Below are 21822 nucleotides of genomic sequence, written 5' to 3' on the forward strand. Positions count from 1 at the left end.
TGTAGCACAGTGTGTTCTTCTGAACCTTCCAGTGCTGGGAGCAAGTTACCAAATTAGAAGAACCATATTGGTCCCAGGAAATCTCCATTGCCACTAACAATCTTCCCCTCTTTAGAATGTTCCCTGTGTGGCCACATACTAACTCCTCCTCTTGGAAAGGGTCACCATTTCAAAATAGCAACTAATTACTGGGTACAAAATCAAGGAAGAGCTCCCTATACATCTTTCCCCCAGACTCCTTGATTGCCCAGAATCTGTGTGGTCCGGACACAGGGCAGGATAGCCAAGTGTCTGAACAGAATATTAACTAAGCACAAATACTCTTTTTTGGTGCTCACTAGTTATTCACTTCGTGCATCAGGAGCAAAAAGTTCCATTACATACAAGCTCTGCATAACCACCGTTATATAGAAGCCGCTATATAACCACAACTGAACTCTATGAACTCAGGCCCAGACAGTTCAGTCTGTGAAGTTACTCAAAGTCCTTCCCTATCCAAGCTGCAGAAAGGCAGCGGTGGGCAAACATGGCCCAGGGGCTGCATCCGGCCTGTCAAGAGATTTTGTCCAACCAGCAGCAGGTCCCTCAGCCCCGCCTGGCCCAGGAGCAGGGGACAGCCCAGGCCTTGGCGCATGTGACTGGTCCCACCATCCCAGACACAGCGGCTGAATTCACTGCCTGGTAGTAACACTGTCTCTCATTGCTACCGAGTACCAGTACCCAGGCACCCTGGACCATCCACCCCATACGCACCAACACACGAGCAAGGAGTGCAGCCAGGTAGATGGGATGGGGCCACAGGTGGGCACAGAGCAGCATCCAGGAGAGGGATGGGCAGGTGGGACCAGAATCACAGGCCAGGATCATAGGACAGTGACAGCACAGGGCTGGGGCCCAGGGCAGAGCCGCAATCCACTACCGGCACGCCCCTGTGATGGGCACCGGTTTGACACACAGGGACATATGGGGAGCAGATCATGGCTCTGCCCCAGGCCCTAGCCCCTCCCTGTCACTGCCCTGTGATCCCTCTCTCAGTTTTGGCCCCACACACCCATCCCCCTACTGGACTCTGCTCCCTCCCTCTCTGCAGCCCCATCCCATCCACCCAGCCATGTGCCCTACCCACACAGGTCCTAGCTGGTCTCCATGGAGACCCCAGGATCTCCGGGCAGTGACAGTGCAGGGCTGGGGCCCTGGGCAGAGCCACACTCCTCTTCCTGCATGCCCCTGCCTGCAGAACCAAAGCCTGTTGCAGGGACATGAGGGGAGCAAATTGCAGCTCTGCCCCAGGCCCTGGGCCCATGCTTTCACAACCCCGATTCCAATCCCAGCCCCAGCCCTGCCCATCCATCCCACTCCCAGATGCCACTCCCCACCTGCCCGCAGTCCCATCCCAGCTGCCCAGCCAAGCGCAAGCCACTTAGGGAGTTTTGGTGAGCTGCTGGGGAGTGGAGTGCTGACCTGACCTGCAACAGCTCCAAACTCCCTAAGTGGCCCCACAGCCCAAATAACTGCCCACCCCTGTGCTAAAGGCTCCTTTAAAAGTAAACCAAGATAAAGAAGACCAGGTTTTCTTATCACACAGGTATCCCAAAATTGCCTCATGTTCAGGCAGTTTACCAGGGAGTAAGGAACTGCTCCCAGATTACATGTAAATTGGTACACAGGGTCGTAACATTGGCTTGTGTTTGCACCTCCCTTCAGAGAGCAAACTGCAATCTCTTCGGTAAATTCATCCAGAAATGGAAGTCCACATTTCAATCGAGTTTTTCCTCATCTTGTAGCTAAGATCAAGGTTAGTATAGCAGCTTAATTTTGGCTGTGCCCTGGTCACTAGGCAGGCAATAGGTTGCAATTATCAAAGGAATGCAGGATACTTATCCATTGATTTCACTTTGAAAATCTCCAGTTTTATTGTTTTTGTTTTGTTCATTAAAGCTGACTATAGGATACTCAAGAGAGAAATTGAATCCAACTACACTTTATCTGAGGAGAGAATGAAGGAAGTATCTGTTGACAAGTAAGAGCAAGAAAAAAATAACATCTCCTTAAGAAGAAAAGAATGCTGAACCAAGATGTTTTAAAAGGTCACATGATGGTTGGGAAGCTGGCTGGCAAAGAAAAAAAAGATGTCTTTAAAAGATCTGGGAAAAGGAACTGATATTGTTAAAAAAAAATCTGCAACTGACTTGTTTACGTTTTATTCCTCTTAATCTAGCCACCAGATAGTTTGATCTTCCATTTGAAATTGATCAAAGCCTGTAGGGTCAAATCATTTTTATTACAGAAAACATCTTGCAAAAAATTCTTTCTTTATTTAGATCCAAGCTTGGTCTCTTTAAGGGAAAATTACTGGCTAAATTAATCCCTGTTTACACAAACTTGCCGTAAGCAAGATCAGATTTCTGAAGCAGGCTAGGGGATCTAAGGAAGAGCTTCAAGATAATCAAAGGGGACTTGACTGTTGTAAAAATAGCATTGTTCAGGCACAGTTTTAAGTACAACCAGGTGCTAGGCCAGCTGTGATATGCCTTCTGGTAGTCATACAGATAATGAGATTAACTTCTTATACACACCTAATCAAAAGAATTGGCAGGCCCTGTGCCAGGTCATAGTGCATGGTTCTAAGCAGGAGCTAGAAAAGAGAGGAAGAGAAGAAAAATATAAGTTTTATAAAAGAAAAACTGGAGAAGTTTTAGTGGACCTAAAAATGAATCTCTCTTCATAGCAGTGCCTGCATCCTGGACCCAGCTTTATTGCTGGTCAACCATCAAGCAAAGGTGAGGTATCAGAAAAGATACTGAGCATCTGTATAGCCTTCTGGTGGGAGAGCTTCCATTCTAAGTGAGGAGGGAGTTAGGTAAGTGGTAGGGGAAAACTTACCATTTGTAAGGAACTGAATCAATCTGTGTATCATGCAGCAATGCATGAGTTACAAGAATGGAGGTCAATAGGGCAATGTACTATTTGTGGTGTACTGTATGAACTTGGGTAAAAATACTTCTGGTCCCCTCTTCTGGGCCTCTGCTTCCATATCTGTAACATGGGAATGTTGATACTTAACTACTGATTCAAAATGTGTTGAAGTCTATGAATAAGGAATGTTGTTCTCGTATAAGAGCCCAATTCTGTTCTCCGTTTACATGATATTAAATCAGGAGTACCTTCATTAGATATATATGGATGTAAATTGGTGTGAGAGAGAATCAGGTAGCAAGTATCGTTGTTTTTTCTTGGATCCCAGGGCTGGCCAAAGGTGAATAATTTGCAGGCTAGGACAGTTTGTTCCAAACCCTGCTCTGAAGAAAGGAAGTGCAAAAGTGCAATAAAAAAATACAGTACATGACACATAGCATGGGTTTTAGATCCGTTGATGTAAAAAACCTGGTGTACCGTGTTTTCTGAAGTGTTGGCTGCAGAGATCATGAAATATTTGAAGTTGTTCTAACATGTGAAGCTGCTCTAACAAGTGTTTGAAGTTGTTCTAACACCTGAAGACAGGAGGGCGATCCAGGCTGACCTGGACAGGCTCAGCAAATGGGCGGATGAGAGAACCTGATGGTGTTTAACACTGACAAATGCAAGGTTCTCCACCTTGGGGAAAAAAAACCTGCAGCATGCTTATAGGCTCAGCAGTGCTATGCTGGCTAGTGCTATTGAAGAAAGAGACTTGGGGGTCATCATTGACCACAAGATGAACATGAGCCTGCAATGCAATGCTGTGGCTAGTAAAGTGACCAAAACACAAATTGGATGCTTATCTTGCTGGGATCCTATGACCCAGCTGACTTCCTGCCCTTCCAGCACTAATGTCTATGAAATCTATGTGGAAATCAAGCATTCTTTAGTGAAAGAAAAAAGAGAACTTGAAACCTTAACAAATCAAGAGGACTCAACAACTCAGACTGGCCACGTAAGCCTGAATGACCTTCTGGCATCTGATTTGGAATCTTTTGACAATATATGGCTTGCTCCCCTGCAGGAAATCTTATCTTCCCCTACATAATAGACACAGTTTTAAAAAAGCATAATGCCTTAGACAGTTTTATGGCTAACAGGGCATGTTTTACATATTCCAGGGTGGATCCTAACAGTGACAAGGCTGAGTATAAGTAAGATTCTGCATGTGCAATTATCTGCTTTCCATACACAGAAAACATGAATGCTCAGCAATTTAACTCGGGGAATCAAACCAGGTGTCTCATGCAGCAGAGCTTCTAACATCAACAGGAATGTTTTTAATGATTCACTGCAGCCTAGAGCCCAATTCATGTTCTAAAACCCTATATCGGAATTCAGTGGCATTTTGCTTGGCCATTCCTCTGAAGGAAGAAGACCCAAGCTGAATTATAGAAGCCTTGATTATTCTCAGCCTATCCTTCTCAGTAATGATGGACACTAGTTTTTGTCTCAAATCATCATGAAATAAAATGCATTCACCTGGGGTTGAAAATTCTATAAAAACTCAGGCCAGCTGCTTAGCTGTATAGATCCATGAAGTCCAATAGATTTAGACTGACTTAGGCTCCCACTGTCCCTTCCCAGTTCAGCTTCAGGCAGGGTATCTTTTCACAAGAGTGCTCATCTATCACACAGGATATTTTAAATCACAAGTTTCCTTTATAATTAAAACATTAGTAATTGACTAATTATTTGTTAGTTTTGTTACACTTACATACACACTCATAAATAGGGTCAAAGATTTTGGGGGATAGGGTTACAAGAAACTTTGTTAATGGAGGAAAATCTAGCCTGTGGCATTAGTAGTGGTAGTTCTCCCTTCTTAGGCCAATAAGACAAAACTAGTGGTATTATCTGATCCCTGCACCAGAACCTGCTCAAGACTGAGCTGTGTAAAACAAGAGTTGAAAAAAGCATTAGGCTGAATTTCTTAGGGTGCAGACATAAGTTGTTGGGCAATTGGCTCCCTAAAAGCGCTATATAGCCACATTGTGACATACAAATACTGCTCCAGAACAGTTTTAAAGTGGCTGATTGCATGACAAATTAACCTGCATCAAATGAGGGATCAGAGGAAGGTGCTTCACTTTGGAACACCTTAGGGAATTTGTGTTCCCTAGGGTTAATCTGTTGCATGCGTATCCTTGGGGCTGGGCTGATATGGCCTAACCCTGCCCCTAACACTGTCTGCAGGAAGGGAAGGGGAGCAAGTTGCAGGCTAGGGTTTGCCTGACATGAGCTGGAAGGGGAGGCAGGTGGATTGGAGCTCCCTCCCCCTCCCCTTCTCCATCCCCGCAGCTCAGGCCTGGTAAACCTGACACTACAGCTCACTCCCCCTCCCCTTCCCCCTTCCTTCCTGCAGACAGCACCAGAGTTGGGAGGCAGGGGCCCGGCGCGGCAGGGCGGGTCCTGGAGAGAGGGGTGAATCCTACACTGAAGACAGGCTTCTGCAGGCAGGTTCGATTCCTGCCCTCTTCCTTCCCAATCCTGCCCCCCTCCCAGGCTCCTGCAGACAGGCTCAATTCTCACCTTCCCAAATCCAAACGGTGGGGAGGGGGATCACTCCAACTCATGGCACTTTATGTAAAGTGGCATGAGTTAGAGTGGAGACCTGCATGTCTGTCAGCACCGTTAGTTAGTGTGTGATGCAATCAAAGGCAAGGAGGAGGCCATAGCCATAGAGAGAACTCCTGGAGTGAGAACTGACATGGCACCTGACTTCTGAGTCACCTCTCACAGCAGAATTCATCCTGCAACTGGAAAGTGCCTTAACATTACAATGCAGGGTTACTGCTGCCTGTTCCCCATTGACAAAGCAAAGGTTTTTCCTCACATGAGGGAGAAAAAGTCTTGGGGTAAATGGAAAGAGCGAAGAAAAGGAAGGGGACCAGAGAGAGAGAAGGATGAAGTCACATACCTGGGGTGCAATTGGGATGCTTATTTTGAGCTCTGTTTTGTGGGATGGGCTGTTGTCTGAGGCTCCGGCCCTGCATCTCCCTGCTGCACAAGCCTTGTAGAGAGCTTTTCTCATGATGCTCAAGTCATCACCCAAAAGCATGGGCCTGACCTTCCTGGGGTCGTTTGACTCCAGTACTCTTTCCTGCCATGGCAGGGAGTCAGACTTGGTGATCTGCTCAGGTCCCTTCCAACCCTACTAACTATGAAACTATAAAGAAAAGACAAAAGGAGAGCACAAGAGGACCTAAATGACTATTTTCCATTAGAACTTTTTTAGCCAGTGTTTAATTTTTTGACAAAACTGAATTTTTTCCAAAAAGATTAGTTTATTTTTTTCAAAAGTCTTCAGGGTTTTCATTGGAAACCTGAAAAAACAAAAGGTTTGCCTTTCAAACAAAATTTTGCATTTCAGTTGTGAAAAACCTATGTATCTGACTTCTTTTTTGACAAAAACCTGAAAATCTTCAGGAAAAATTTTTTTAGCAAGAAAGTCAAATTTTCATTTTCATCAGACTTTCGGATGGAGTCAATATTGTTTCCCAACTAGCTCTGGATACAAGTTGCAATGAAGAAAAATACCCAGACAGCTGAGCCTGTGTGTGAAGAGGAAGACAATGGGGCTGAAGGGAACCCCAGGGAAGGGAAGAATTCCTCTCTACTCACCTTAGAAGAAGGCTTGCCATGGGAGCATGCAGCAGCACACTGCGGGTACCAAAACAAATGCTCCATTAGGACTGACAGCCAAAAAGCATCTGCGGGTACTTCCGGCCACAGAGTGGAGCAATCTGGGAGAGACCTCAGCATCCAGGAAACAGAGACACTGTGAGACTCTCCCACAAGCACCAATCTGCAGCCATTGGCAGCACTGGGACACCTGGCAAAGATTACAGGTAGCCAGAAGGCCACCACAAAGGGAAGCACTGCAGTTAGAGCATAGGAGCCATCTGCCTGAAGTCCAGTGAAACCATCACCAAGTAGGTGTGGAAGGGGTAGAGAGACCTCAAGAGTCGATCCTTCAGTGAGTGAAGGGTGGTGCCTAAGAGCATGAAAGGACTGTTTGGGGTTTTTTTTTACTTAAGGTTTAAGTTAATCTCTTAACTTTGGGACTGGGGCAGTGCATGTCCCCTAACTAAAAAGAGATAAGCAGTGTGAAGGGACCCAGCAGAATACCTGTTCCTGAGACCAATCCCTGCATAGACTTATAGTCAGAGCTGAGGCCCTTCCCAGGGAAGGGAATGGTACACCCTGCTGGTTGTTTCTTTTCGTCTTTTTTTTCTCATATGCTTGACTGTTAATTTATTGGTGACCACCTAGTCAGGGAAGTACTGGGGGATGCAGATGGGGAACAGTACCTATTTTCTTCCATTCCCCAGTGCTGGGGTACTGAGGGGTTAATGCTGAAGGTTTCCCAGCCTCTGGCCATCAAGGAATGGCCCCAGAACAGCCGGAAGGAGTGCACTCCTGAAGAAGACTGCCAAAATTAACACACCAAGAGTGTTAAGGATGGGGTGTAGAGGAGGTGGAGCCACACAAAGAAATTCCTCCTTCAGACCTGGATCTACCTCTCTGTTTTTCTCATTTGCCACAACTTTGTTGTTTGTTCAGGAGTTGGTTCCACAATGTCAGTGAGCAGATAGAAAGGTAATATCAACACCTTCTTGGCCTGACAGCACTCTCAGGGCAGATATCAGGCCAGAGGAGGCCCAGGCCCTATAGCACCTATCCTTGACACTGCGTTTGGCAGATGGAGACTTGGAAATGAGCAGTGGCTGTGGGAGGAGAATCTGTTGCCAAGGTACTGCACCTGTTTTTATCCCCAACAAGCCGGCTCACACTTGTAGTAATCACATTTGCTGTCCAAAGCTTCTAAACCCAATTAATCTCTGGGCATTTGTGTGCATGTGCGACCCAGACACTGCAGTGAGGACAAATAATTCCAAAACATTATTGCCAACCCTCAATATTCAAACATCATGATTCAGGCTTCAAAAAAATCTTTGGGTTGCCTTAAAATTCATGCGAATTTACAGTAATATATGCTTTCCTTCCCCTGTTAAAAGAAATGTCCTCATTATAGTAATATTGTGTTCAACTTGTTTTCTGTGGCCAGGATTCAGAGCCTTGCATTAGGGATATAAAAGGTACTCAGGCACACCTAACCCACTAAATGAGTCAAAGTGGCCTTGTACCATGGCTCACAGAATTCATAACATGTCTTCATTCAGACAGTAAAGCCCCCTAGTTATCTACATTAGGCTTCTATATATTCAAGTGGGATATAGCACTCAAGATTTGTTGTAAGTCCAGATACTCCTGGGAGATACCTAAACTTTGCCTAAGAAATGCAAAGACTAGCGCTGATGAAACCTCTCTTGGTTCCAGTGGGTATGCCATCACCACTAAGAGACAGACTCTCTTTTGCCAGCTTACAGAGTTGTTTATGCCTTTTACACTAAGCAGTCACTGGTTTAAAGAAGAAAAATCAGAAATAAGCCTGACTAGAACCTAGGAGTCCTTCAGTACATGCCCTTGCTTGGTCTCCTTCTAGCCCCATGTCTGTCATTCTTGGCTACCCAGTGGCCCACCTTCAACAAGAAGGATAGAAAGTATTTTCATCCAGCCTGCTCTACAGCCTGGAAGCTAGGGCACCCTCTTAGAAAGTATAACATGCAGGCTCAAATCCACTCTAGGTAAGGAAGGCCTAGAATACAGGTCTCCTACTTCCAAGTGATGTGTTTTAATGCCCGCCATATTTGGCAAAACACGAGAGACTGCACTACCAGCTTCAGAAAGGGGATTTCAGAAACTAATTACTCAGCTCCCTCAAGGGTGGGACTTGGCATTGAGAGTGACTGAAGATGCTTAACAGACAGTTTGAGTCAAGCACCTAAACTGTTGAATGGGGTACAGATTCAGACATACCTTGTAGTTTCATGTTTTTAGTTGGCTATCTTTAGGTACCTTAGGGTTTTCTGAAACACACTTTGAGGCTCCTATCACTCCCCATTCTCTGTCTAAAGCAACAGGGTGCTTGAACCTGAGTGTCTCTTAAAAACCTCTGAAGTCTCTCTGTTTACTTTATAGGGATCCAGGGCTCCTAATCAGGTCATTCTTAACCACCCTCCATAGGCAAGTGCTCGAAAGTTAAGTAGGGCAACACCTAATTGTCCAACATCAGTTGGATGCTTTTCAGCTGGTCCAGAATGCCCTTCTCCCAAGAGTGCTGAAAGAGCTGGCCGAGTTCCTAGCGATACCTCTAGCAAGGCTATTCAAGGAATCATGGAACTCAGGAGTTGTCCCTAATGACTGGAAGAAGGTGAACATGGTACCTATCTTTAAGAAGGGAAAGAGGGTTGACCCTGCCAGCTATAGACCGGTCAGTCTGACTTGGGTTCTGGAGATGATTTTTGAAAAATTGTCAAGGAGGAAATCACCCACAAGCTCGCATCTGGTGGGGTACTGAGAAGCAACCAGCATGGCTTTGTAGAGGGGAGGTCATGCCTGACAAACCTGGTGTCCTTTTATGACCAGGTAACTAACCACCTGGACATGGAACAGGAGGTGGATGTCATCTACCAAGACTTCAGCAAGGCCTTTGATACTCTTTCCCATGAAGTCCTCTCAGATAAGTTGTAGAGTTCTGGCCTAGACCAGGCTACACTGAGGTGGGTTGGGAACCAGCTCAGCAGCTGATCCCAATGAGTCTTGATTGATGGGGTGGCCTCATCCTGGAAGGCCGTCTCCAGTAGCGTACCGCAGGGATCTGTGCTTGGGCCATGCTTTTTAATATCTTTATTAATGACTTGGATGAGGGAGTGAAAAGTGCAATGATTAAGTTTGCAGACAATACCAAACTGTGGGGACAAGTGGGCACATCAGAGGACAAGTCAAGGATTCAGGATGACCTTGACAAGCTGGTCTCATGGGCTGAATGAAACCAGATGAGGTTCAACAGGGACAAATGCCAGGTCCTTCATCTGAGTAGGAAGAACACTCTCCATATCTATACGATGAGTGGTGGTCCACTGGCTGGCACTGCATCCGAAAGGGACCTAGGGGGTGACACTTGACCAGAAGATGACTATGAGCCACCAGTGTGACAAAGTCACCAACAGGGCAAATAGAACTCTGGAGTGCATCAGCAGATGTGTTGCCAACAGGTCCAGGGAAGTGCTTCTCCTCATCTATTCAGCATTGGTGAGGCCACAGCTGGAGTACTGCATGCAGTTGGGCACCTCACTTCTTGAAAGTGTTGGACAAGCTCAAAAGGATGCAGAGAAGGACCACCCACATGATCAAAGGCCTGGGGGACAGGCCTTATGAGGAGAGACTTCGGGATCTAGGACTGTTCCAGCCTGAGCAAAAGAAGGCTGAAAGGCGACTTAATAGCTGCCTACAAATATGTCAAGAGAGAACACTAGGACCAAGGTGAACATCTTTTCAAAGAAGTTCCCCCATGGGAAGACGTGGACCAATGGATGCAAGCTAGTCAAGGAAAAGTTTTGGCTGGACATAAGGAAAAACGTCTTTTCTGTACAGGTAACTAAAATCTGTAACACACTTCCAGCAGAGGTGGTGTAGTCACCATCTCTGGTGGTCTTAAGAGGCTGGACAAATACCTCATTGAGCTCATTTGAGCCCAATTACCTCCTACCCATGGCAGAGGATGTAACTTGATGATCTTATAGGTCCCTTCTGGTCCTTCCTTCTATGATTCTAAGCCAAGACACTTGCTGTGAATCAAGATTCACCTGTTTCTCTTCCTTGCCTGCCTCCTTTGCCATTATGTGAATCCATGGGCCTGCCAGAAACTTAACAGACACCCATCAGCCCTGGTTCTTCCCTCAGGTCATAGCCTGTAATGTTGGTGGTAGCACACTTACTCATCTACTTTTCCACAAATTATTGGAAATGAAGGAAGATTGCATTGCCCTCTTTCTAGCTCTTGTCAAACCCTTTGTGCCAAAAATACTTTCTTTAGTCTCGTGAAGAAAGTCTGCCATTGTGTCCTAAGAGCAATGGGAACTGACTCCATTTATCCCAGCAAAGTTTTGACTCTGAAACAATGATGAAAATATAACATCTTCATTGTTCACTAATTCATTGCCAATGAGTTTGCTGGAAATATAAAATTTCTGTAGAATTGTGGGTGAAGTTTAGTTGATAATTTCCATCCCTTCCCTTCCTCCTGGCACTGCAGGGGCCGTACAGGTTTGTGTTCCAGGATGTTGGTGATTTGTCATCTTCAGTCTTGCTTCCTAAAGATCATGTAGAAATGTCATCACAGGGGCTTAAAAAAACAAAGCTCTCTCTTCTTGGGTGAAGCCATAAAACCAAACACCCTTCCTTAAAGGGAACGTAATGACTTTAAACCTCCCCTGAGCTGAACCTTCGGTAAAGCCAGGATCAGAGCTGTCAAGAGATGTTTACTCCTCCTCCTAGGATGAATGGCCTGTGATTGGTCCCTTCACCCTCTGATGTCACCTAATAGTAGGGTATATCAGGTGGAGGAGGCTCCTTGGAGACATGTTTCTCTTCATCCAGAAGGAAGGCGATTTAATGACCTCCAAGAGAAGCATTCTTGACTGTAAGTGTTCCCTATAACTTCTCTGTAACCCAGCTACATGGGGAGGAGGAATGAAATGAGGATTGGCTCAGAAATTGGGATTAGGAAAAGTCCAGTGAAACCCAATGGGACTAGATTAGATTTTTGTGGCTAGAAAAGCCCTACAGGAATCACTTGCAACAGCTAGGAGGGGAGAAATTGTATGTCTTGTCTAATGTTGTCCTAGCTCTTCATTTAGTGTCAGGTTCATTGACAAAAGCAAATGTAAGTGCTGTGGGGTGGTCTGCTCCTGAGGCTCATCAGTCTGGAAGCAGTTTCTTCCATAGTATGTCTGCTGGTGACTGGTGGGATTGCACTACCATTGTGTACAGCTGGCCATTGTGGAATTTGTTTAATCCTTTTTGTGGCTAGAACCCAGGTTAGTACCTGGGTACTTGCAGGGCAGGCTTGTAAAAGGAAGGTTGCAGGGAACTGTGGTAAGGACACCATTGCAGTCTAGGACTTGACTGTTGGGTACAAGATGCTGCCACATCATCATTTGGTATCTGAGGGTCACAAATATGAGGAAGCCCACTTTGTTAGATACCCCTATCCCAAGTATAGTTATACACCCTATATCTTCCTGCCAGCCTAATGTAGTCTAGTCTCACAATTTAACCATGGCAGGATGCATTGGAGCTGCCTGCCATGTCCAGAAAGGAGGATGCAACAAGAATACAGTTCCACTTAAAACTAGATTCAGTTATTTTTCTTTTCAAGAGTATCCTCTCTTTGCTTATCCTTGGTCTTTAAACCATTGCTAATGAAAAGAGCCTGAGAACTCAGAGCTATGGGATATGGGCATCAGTCATGGCTGAGGCTGGAAATATTCATAATACATACCTAGGTAGCCAGTTCAAACAGCTGACATTTAGAGCTGTGGGTCTTCTCTCCCTTATCTGCAACCTTGTGCGATACTGGTTACTAAAAATTGTCTAGCTAAAGCATTGCTGCAAGGAAGGTCAGAGCAGCACACAAGGAACCATACTCGAGACTGAATTAATTTGTGGAGGGAATGTAGTAGCAAGAACATATTTACCAGAGATTATATATAATTTAAAGAGAATTATTGTGAGGATGACCACAACTCACATGGATCCATTTTAGGAGCACCGCTGAAGGTTGCAACACACATGGAATAGTCTTGTGTCTGATGGCTTCTGACATAGCTTACCTTAAACCTATGTCTGTCATTGCTCTAAAGAAGATCATGGTACTTGTCTAGGATGTCTGCCAAGGAATCTGGTCATACAAGATCAGAGATTAAAGTCACGAGGAAAGAAGATTAAAAAGAAGGCACATGGGAAGAGCAAGAAAGGTGGGTAGGGAGATTAGCTTGGGGTGAAGCAAGATGTCATGTGACATAATTTGGATAAGCATATTACTAGGTATTGGGTAAAATTTAGAATTCAAGACACAAGAAAGGTCATTAAACAAAAGTTAATCTTGGTTGAGAAGAGATGCTGTTGGATGCAGCCTCTCTCTGTATGAGAGAAGATGCAGAAGATGGAGAGCCTTTCAGCCTTCATTGGAAAAGGACTGGAATTCATAGCTAATTTTCTTAGTTGATTTACTAGATCTTCTAGACCAATTGACAATCAGGGCCAGAAAACATGACAAGAAGGCTGTGCTGTAGGTATCCAGTTCTTTGGTGAATCCTGGACTACAGCACCATTCCTTGGTCCTGTGGTGTTCAGGAGGAATTGGTCACAGACACAGGGACTCGGGAAGATTTGATAATATGGGGGAATGATCTCTGAACCACAAACACTTTGCCTTTTTCAAGATGGAAAATACCTTCTGCTGACTGAGTAGTGTAACAATGGCAGTGTCAATGTGATTCCTAGCTTGAGATGAAAAAAAGTTGAACTCACCCACCACTAAGTCTCTTCTTACACCAAAGCTCTGCTCTTTTCCCTCAGCGTGGTAGCAGGTTGTCCTGATGAGCGGAGAGAACAAGGTCAGTGAGTTTGGTGAGGGGAAAGGAGACAGCTAATCATTTACAGTCGTATACCATTTCTTCCCTGCCCTATTGGTTTAGTCTAGGTGAGAAACAGAAGGCAGCATAGTTTCATCTGAGGCTTTCTCCCACCAAAATCCAGGTGCTGGATGGCTCTATTGCCTCCCTGAGGAGTAGGATAGGGAACCCTGTGAAGCCCAGAGATTAAGCCTTCCTAGTAACTGCTTTTTCTTCCAGGGTGAAGTTCAGGGTCAAGGGGATGCTGATTCTCAAGTGCATTCTGGTCTGCCCAGAGTGTAGTACTCACTGCCAGCCTTGTATATTATAAATGCCAGAGCAATATCACTGCAAAGTCATTGATCACAGCTGCTCCTCTGGAGTCTTTTGGGGTTTTTTTGGATAGCATTTGAAATTTTAAATCAGCATTTTTAACCAGTGTGGTGAATTTCATTGTCCTGGAGGTGGCCAGGGAAATAAGTCGCCAGCCACACCTTTGATTCTTACAAGGTGAATCAAAGCTGTTTAGAGCTGTCCTGTGGCTAGTGATTACACAAGCATATCAGCTCAGTGCTTCTAGTAACTGCACACTCTATTGATTACTGTTGCTTTTCAGGATGGTGCCTAATGCTGTAACCATAGACTTAGGCAGAAACAGCCCCTACACACCATGAGGTACAATTTTAATACTCAAGGGGTAACATTTGTGCAAAGCAGCCAGCTTCTTAAATCTTGGTGAGTCTTGTAAATAGCACTTCCTCTGGAAAGAAGGATGGTCTTATGGTTAAGGAACTAAGGGTGTATCTACACAAGACACTTTACTGAGCAGCAGACTAATTTGTTGCACAGTAAAACATCACCATGTATACATTCAGGGCAATAGGGTGCAGCAAACTTATTTACTGCACTGCTAGATAGTCCCATCAGCTATAAGTGGTATCTGTCAGCACAATAAATTATTGCACATGTGTAGACAGAGCAGCTGGCTGGAGGCGCAGTGTGCCTTGAGATGGGGAAGCAGGGGCTGGTTGCTCCCCTTTCTCCATGTGCCTCAGTGCAGGGGCTCCACTGCAGAGCAGCTGGCTGGGGCACAGTGTACCTCAAGACGGGGGAGCAGGCAGAGGACAGCGAGTCAGGTGTGAGGGGCACCAGCAGGCCAGTGGGATGGGAAGCTGTGGGTTGGGGGTGAGCAGCACCGGTAGGGCCAGGGGACTGTTTTCTACCTAAACTATTTACAAGGTCGGAACTGAACATCATGTTTACAAATGGGTCCTGGTACAAAAAAGGTTGAGAACCACTGGTCTACCATATATACAATTTCAAGGCTGCTCCTGGCTGCAGCTGCAAACTCCCTTGTCTCTTCCTTGGGGGTGGCTACAACTCCCCGACATCGCATTTATACGTGCACCCGGGGCTGCAGCATACTGAGTCAAGTCAGAGCAGCCCTGGCTGACCCCAGGCATTGCTCAGGAGCTCACTTAGGACTCACATAGAAGCTCATCACTTTGGACGTGGTAAACCATAGCAAAAAAACCATGTGGTGTGCTGGTCTTGACACAGTATAAATTGAAATGCTAAGATGTGTTCTTCCCTCTTGCACTTCAGGTTTGTTTGATTTTTTTCCCTTGCTTCTCCTCTCTCGATTTTTAAGGAAGGCATTATAGCTATTTCAGATACAGTCTTGCAAACAGTTCCCTCATTCTCGAATAGGCAGTGATTTCAATCTGAGACAATGCTGTCAGATCTTTGCTGGCATTTATAATTTGAAAATTAATATTCTTCTTTTAAGGTCTTTAGAATCACTGGGGTGATACTTGGGATTACACCAGTGTTACTGTGCTGAGGGTTAAACCCTCAGCACCACAGCTTTAAAGCTAATTCTATCATTTGTCAGTAAATGATTTATGGTAGGAGTTAAGTAATAACCACGGAGAGCAGAGAAGGGAGGGGTATGATTACAGAGAGGGGAGATGATAGACAAATATATTTTCTATAAGGGAACTTGCATATAAAGGCCATTGTATTACTCAAGTGTACATTAATCAGCATCAGATTTATTGAAATAACTGAGACCCCTTATTGGACACAGGTGTCAAGAGATCTATGGTTGGGAGTGGAAATATGGCACCCTTGGATATGGAAATAGGAGCCCTACAAATTGAGGCAAGAGAAGTGATGTCCTCTGGATGCCACTCAGTAGAATATATGTCCTTTCCAGGCCTCCATGCTCTAAGGGGCGACAGGGGCCAAATGGTTCTTTACCCATGTTTACAGTATGCCACGTACATACTGTAAATACTGAGAGCCACACACTGGTCGTTATTAACCTTATTTTCTTTTTATAAAGTAGAGTTCAGGCTTGATAAATATACAGTAATAAAATATATAAAGCCACTGCACATAAGCACTTGAACTCATATGAATGGAAAACATATATTAAGCTTTCAACCTTTTCCTGCTTCCCCACATTCCAAGCAATGAATAATTGTTCCCAAATGATAGTCTGAACTGCTTTACAATCCAATTTTAAATATTTGGAGTGCTCTCTACTATTTCCCCAGGAGGATGATATTCCATATTGCCCTAATATGCTAAATCAGAGGTTCCCAAGCACTGGACCACAGACTGGTACCAGGCTGTGAAGAGTTGACTGCCGGGTCATGGCACGAGCTGCCCACTTGGACCCCTATCTGTCCACCTGGGTGAGCAGCTTCCGCCCCCGGCAGTCATGTGTGGGATTAAAGCTGGGCAGCAGGGCAGCCCTACTAGGGAGGCAGCCAGCTCCATGTGCTCCGTCCCACTCCAGTGCTGGTCCGCAGTATAAAAAAGGTTGGGAACCACTGTTCTAAATGATTAAAACTTTTTTTTTTTTTTTTTTTTTTTTTTAGAGTGGTGTGGCTCCAAATAGGTGCATGCTTAATCTGTAAATAAAAAATATATATATATATAAAATGTCATATAGGAGAAAACCCGTTGTCTAGCTCTATTGGTATTAGTTTTCCTACTCTGTCACAACTGACAGTTGGGACCTCTGACCTAGCAATCTGACCCCAGCGCTAGCCAATAATAAAGGCTTGGGCCAATGATGTAACCTTCTGTCTCCCAGCAGGTCATTGTGCATCATGTTATGAATATAAATGTCTTTCTGTCCCCAGCTGCTTTGTACATGGTTTTGAACACAAAGACTTTCCATTCTAATCCTAGCGAGTATGACTGCGGATATTCCAGTCCTGCTGCAGCCTTCTATTTGATTTCCAGGCCCTAGCTAGAGCTATGATTTTTCTTTGGTCCCTTCACTAGCTGATGGTAACTAGGAGTTATACATTTGGTGTGCTCCCTTCATTCATTTTCTGTGTTTGTCTTACAGGCAGAAAGCTGTGAAAGAGAACTGTGCTTGCACACAGCAACCCCAAAATGAGTGAAAAGACCACCCTACTTCCAGGAGAAATACCAGCATCATCTGGTCCCACCACACCACGCAAGGGGCCTCCCAAGTTCAAGCAAAGACAGACAAGACAGTTCAAGAGCAAGCCTCCTAAGAAAGGAGTAAAAGGGTAAGTGCATTAAGGAGCTGAATGAGAGCAGTGCAGCCCTTCACAAATGCTAGTCACAGGCCATGTGGTGTACTTCTAATTGATTTGATACACTTTTTCATTTATGCATCCTGACTACACAGAAACACTGAGAAAGCAGGATCTAGTCTCAAGGAGAGAAAATCATGCCGGTACTGAAACTTCTTTCTTATGAATCCAGTAACTGTGCACCAAGTTTTCCATAGAACTCAGTAGGAAAAACTTGGAAACAAACCTGCTATACCATGTTATTCCCAGGGAAGTCCTGCACAATCTTCCCTTTCCTTCTACAGTGAAGAACTCATGAGAGCTATTCTTTCATCTCTGCTGCTGATCTTGTGCTCTAACATTACAGAGGCAAAAGAAAAGCCTTACTGAGCAGCTCCCCTTTTTCTAGGCCTCTGTCTCCCATCATTTGGAAAATCCTTGTGAGAGGCTAGCTTTCTCTTCAGGTTCTATTCAAGCTCCACCTTACTTGTGTTGTCCTTTTCCATAGGTTTGGGGATGATATTCCAGGCATGGAGGGACTTGGAACAGGTAGGCATATGGAATATTGTTCTTTTACTGTTCTTGTTACAAGAACAATCAGTCATGATTCATTATTTATAGGGAGTATCTGTTACAATCTGGTGTTAATCTTCTTTCTTTGCCTTCATGCTATGGTACTGGCCAGGTGCAATTTTCTTTCATCGTAATCAACTATGTAATGAACTATGGAACTAGGAAAATATTATGAAAAAAATCACTACATTTATCTGAATTTTTTTAATGTTTTCACTCAGATGTGAATGTGCTCATTCTGCATTTGCTATCTGTAAATACTCTTGCAAATGAATTCCCCAGCAGGGATGTTCACAGAAAAAATCTACGCCAATAATGAAGGGAAGTCACAGAAAGTGCATTTCAAATTGTTACTTGTTAATATTCCCACCAGAATCTCAAATTCTAGGAGTTACATTCGTCCAGTTGGGAATCAGAAACGCATTATATGTTACCCTGCAGTTGGTCAAAACAGCTCTGGCCGTGGACAATTTGAAAACAAAAGAAAAGGAATGAAAAGTAAATTGAATAATTAGAAACATTTTCTTGGAGTCATTTACATGGATCTAGTCATAGGTGGTTCTAAGATTTTAAAAAGGAGGGGTGCAGATGATGTGGTACATCATCACATGCAACATAACACATTTTTCTCCAGTTAAACTAGAAGCTTTACTAATATGCTGGGGGCACTAGATTATTCAGTTTAAGAGCAAAGCAAAAACAAATGTAAGATTTAATTATTGGAATGTGCACTAATTTGCTAGAGAATATGTTAAATTAAAAAAAAATAAAGCAGACAAAAATAGTCAAAATAGTCCAATAATATTGGGTCATTAGTCCTGTAGTCATAGCTAAATATACTTCTCTTCTTCCGATATAGCATTTTGACAGTGTCTCCAATAGTTTGGTGTCAGTCAGTTGTACACCTGAGCCAATATTAGGGGTGTGCGAAGTGGGCCCTATTCGATTCGGATTCGGTTCAAATCACTGTTCCCAATTAGATTCGGCCGAATCCAAATCTGAAGATTCGATGCTGATTCGGAGAACCAGTGATTCGGACATGGACACAGCTTTAAAAGTTTTTTCTATATACCTCGAGACAGCAGCCATGGCTCATGATTGCTGCAATGCTGGGGCCCATGGAGCATCCCACAGGAGTACGGGGGTGCCCTCCACATGCTCGGCGGTAAACCTGGAAGTGGACCGGAAGTGCTCCCAGTCCACTTCTGGGTCTGCCAGGTAGCACGCTGGGGGGCACCCCCGTGCCTCCTCACTTGGCAGTTAGCCACAGGGGGACCCCAGGTGCCCCCCCAGACCCAGGAGGCACCAGTCGCCAAGCCGGGGAGGAGCGGGGGGGCCCCACAGTGCATTCCCCAGCGGACCTGGAAGTGGACCAGAAGTGCTTCTGGTCCACTTCCAGGTCTGCTGCCAAGCACGCTGTGGAGCTCCCCATGTTTCTGTGAGACAGTCCATGTGCCCCAGCATTGCAGCATTCATGAGCTCTTGCTCCCTAGAGGTATGTAGAAAAAACATTCAAAGCTGTGTCTATGTCCAAATCTCTGAATTGATTTGGAGGGTTCCAATTCAATTTGGAAAGATTAAACGTTCTCTGATTTGAAGATCTGGCCACCGAAATTGGGATGAATCTCCACCAAATCGAATCATGGACTGAAGCTTTGCACAGCCCTAGTTAATATTACTGCACCTTAGTTAAGGTTTTTAGCTAGAGTTAAAAGTCTGCACAGCTGTGAAATAGGAGAGAGACATTACTGGTAAACAGACAGTACAACTGCTGAAGTAAAGATAGTTTAACCAGTGGAAAATTAAGACCCTTACAAAGGAGAGGGGCATTAGCATGTTTGGAGTGGAAGGAGATTAGCTGGAATCAGGAAGATGATAATGATCCATGAAGTCAATTGACTCTCTCACTGCTGCCTAGATAGAAAGGCCTCTGCCCCTTCCAGGCCCAGGGAATTGGTTTTTAAAGTTTGGGTAGAGCAAGAATCAAGAATCAGATTGGAAGGTGACTGCACCATTGCATCCCCCCACCTGCATCTGCCTCTGCATCTAGTTATTAATTATTGAACATGAGATACCAGATCATAAGGACAATTGGTGGGTTTTGATACAGCCATAATACCATGCAAGAATACTGATCTTGTTCAGTGTTGTAGGAGATGACATATATGACTGGAAGAACTCCCTTGTCTGCCAAGTCTTTAAGTGGAAGCCCATTTTCCTTGCTCCTACCTCAAGAAGTATGAAGTAAATTAGGCTGCCCAGCCCTATGAACAGCAATACGTGTGAGGTGTAATGATCTTGCCCTGTTTTTCTCCTCCTCCCTTGCAGATATCACAGTGATCTGTCCATGGGAGGCTTTCAGTCATCTGGAACTGCATGAGCTGGCCCAGTTTGGGATCATCTAAGTCACCAGAGTCACTGCTGGTCCTAGCAACTTCCGGTGTTTCAGAAAGGTCTTCATCAATGTTGACACTTTTTTCAGCTCTTCCATCCACCTGATGACATTTTATTGATCATGTGTAGAAGGGACTTTGTGACACTGAGCGAATTCTGAACAATTCCTTCTCAGATTATCTTGGCTAGAAGTTATCAAGGACCCTGAATAAACAACATGGTTCATCAGATGAACTTAGTGGGGATATTTAACTACATCTGAATGTTCTATCTCCTCTCTGGTGTATTCAACATGTTTGTGATATCAACCCTGTATCTTAGGTTACTTCGTGTGTGGATTTTTATTCTGTAACCCCCCAGCTGCTTGAGATACTGTGTGCATGTGTACTCTGTTTGAAATCTTACTCTGTACTGCCACTCTCTCATTGACATGTGATGTTGTATTAAGCTTTCTTAGAATGTTTCCCCATCTAGGGTTTCTCTGGACACAAGAAGTCCAACCAGTGTAATGATATTACATGACATCTGGGCCAGTTGCCCATTATTCTCAGGAATGTGGAATAGGCTTTAAGAGTCATCTATCTGTTCAGCCATTTTAGCATCTTTCAACAGAAAAGTGAACCTGGACTCTCTCCCTTGGATATCCATAAGAAACCATTATTAAGATTCAGTTCATCAACAAGAGGAAAGAAGGGACTGGGAATATTGCATCTAGCCTAGATTATCAACAGGTTAGTCAAGTAACTGTTAGATTTCAGTTATTACAGTAAGGACAGATGAAAGCCTGAATGTCCAAAATCACTAACCAGTTTAAGAAGATAAAGTCAAACTGCAATTTGTCACTTAACAGTGGCATACAGTATAGGAAGAAGATTTGTTCTATTCTTATAATCTGTCTGGGGAAAAGTTGCTTGGTTCCAATTTTGGATTTCACAATAAGTTTAATGATCACCTCTCTCATCAGTGGGACTTTCTTCTTTCTTAATTAGGGACATGTCAAGAACAGTCAATATTATAGTAATTTTTTAAAATCCAGTCCATTGGAGAGAACACTCTTCTCTTTTCTAAAATAGTGCCGTTCCCTGTCAGCAACTGCTGGCCATTAACAAAGTTCCTTCTTTAGAGTTTGGGTGATTAAAAATAAATACATTAAAAAGAGATACTGAAAACATTCCTCTTCTGAATATTAGACAGGCACATTCCTTTTTATCAGCAGAGTACAGCTAATATGTCTCATTCTTAAACAGCCTAAAATTAGCACTTTCCTTAACATTCCCATATTTGGCTGAATACCTGTTGTATACAAATGTTGGGTCACCTTTTCTTGTTCCTATTTGTTTTAAAGTGTTTATAAAGGCACAGTTTGAATAAAAGAAATAATACATAATTCAGAGAGATTACATTTGCTCCTTTTAATTGTTGACAATGTTAAGATTTATAAAAAGAATTTTAAAACACAGAGTCTATTCTTTTTGAGAGACAGAGAGACCCTGAAATTTTAATTTTCAGAAGCAGCAGTGAGAGATGAAAATGGTGCAAGGAAGAAAATACTTTAAATGTCCTGTCAAAATATTACAGCAGTAACACATGGTAATAAATGATGCACTGTTCTTTTATAAAAAAAATTAAAATGTTTTAAAATCCTGAAAATATGATCTCAATTTCTTAAATGATATACAAAGAATAGGAGAAATAAGGATTTCTTAGGGTAATATCTTTAACTGTATAGTTGGGACAAAGTTAGACAAGCTCTCAAATGCAAGACATTCTCCTTTCAGCCTACCAGGAAGATAATGGAGCATTTCACCCTGAGT

At 44.0% G+C, this 21822-nt stretch overlaps 2 protein-coding genes across 2 annotated transcripts in view; one reads left to right on the forward strand and one right to left on the reverse strand.

Annotated features, from left to right (window-relative positions):
- The window catches only part of ARHGDIB (Rho GDP dissociation inhibitor beta), a 56483-nt gene that overhangs the window by 21467 nt on the left and 13194 nt on the right, over nt 1-21822 (reverse strand). The window contains exon 2 of the mRNA XM_090042801.1: nt 13399-13463. The gene's annotated coding sequence lies outside the window, so the exon portion shown is untranslated. The remainder of the gene's footprint in view (nt 1-13398; nt 13464-21822) is intronic.
- PDE6H (phosphodiesterase 6H) lies at nt 16886-21579 on the forward strand. The gene is made up of 3 exons (XM_090041051.1): nt 16886-17035; nt 17550-17590; nt 19943-21579. Exons 1-3 carry the CDS (start codon nt 16896-16898, stop codon nt 20017-20019), a joined length of 258 nt encoding a protein of 85 aa, XP_089897177.1. The 5' UTR covers nt 16886-16895; the 3' UTR covers nt 20020-21579.

Source organism: Crocodylus siamensis, chromosome 4, assembly GCF_052110815.1.
Source record: "Crocodylus siamensis isolate JL-2025a chromosome 4, ASM5211081v1, whole genome shotgun sequence".
NCBI lineage: Eukaryota > Metazoa > Chordata > Crocodylia > Crocodylidae > Crocodylus > Crocodylus siamensis.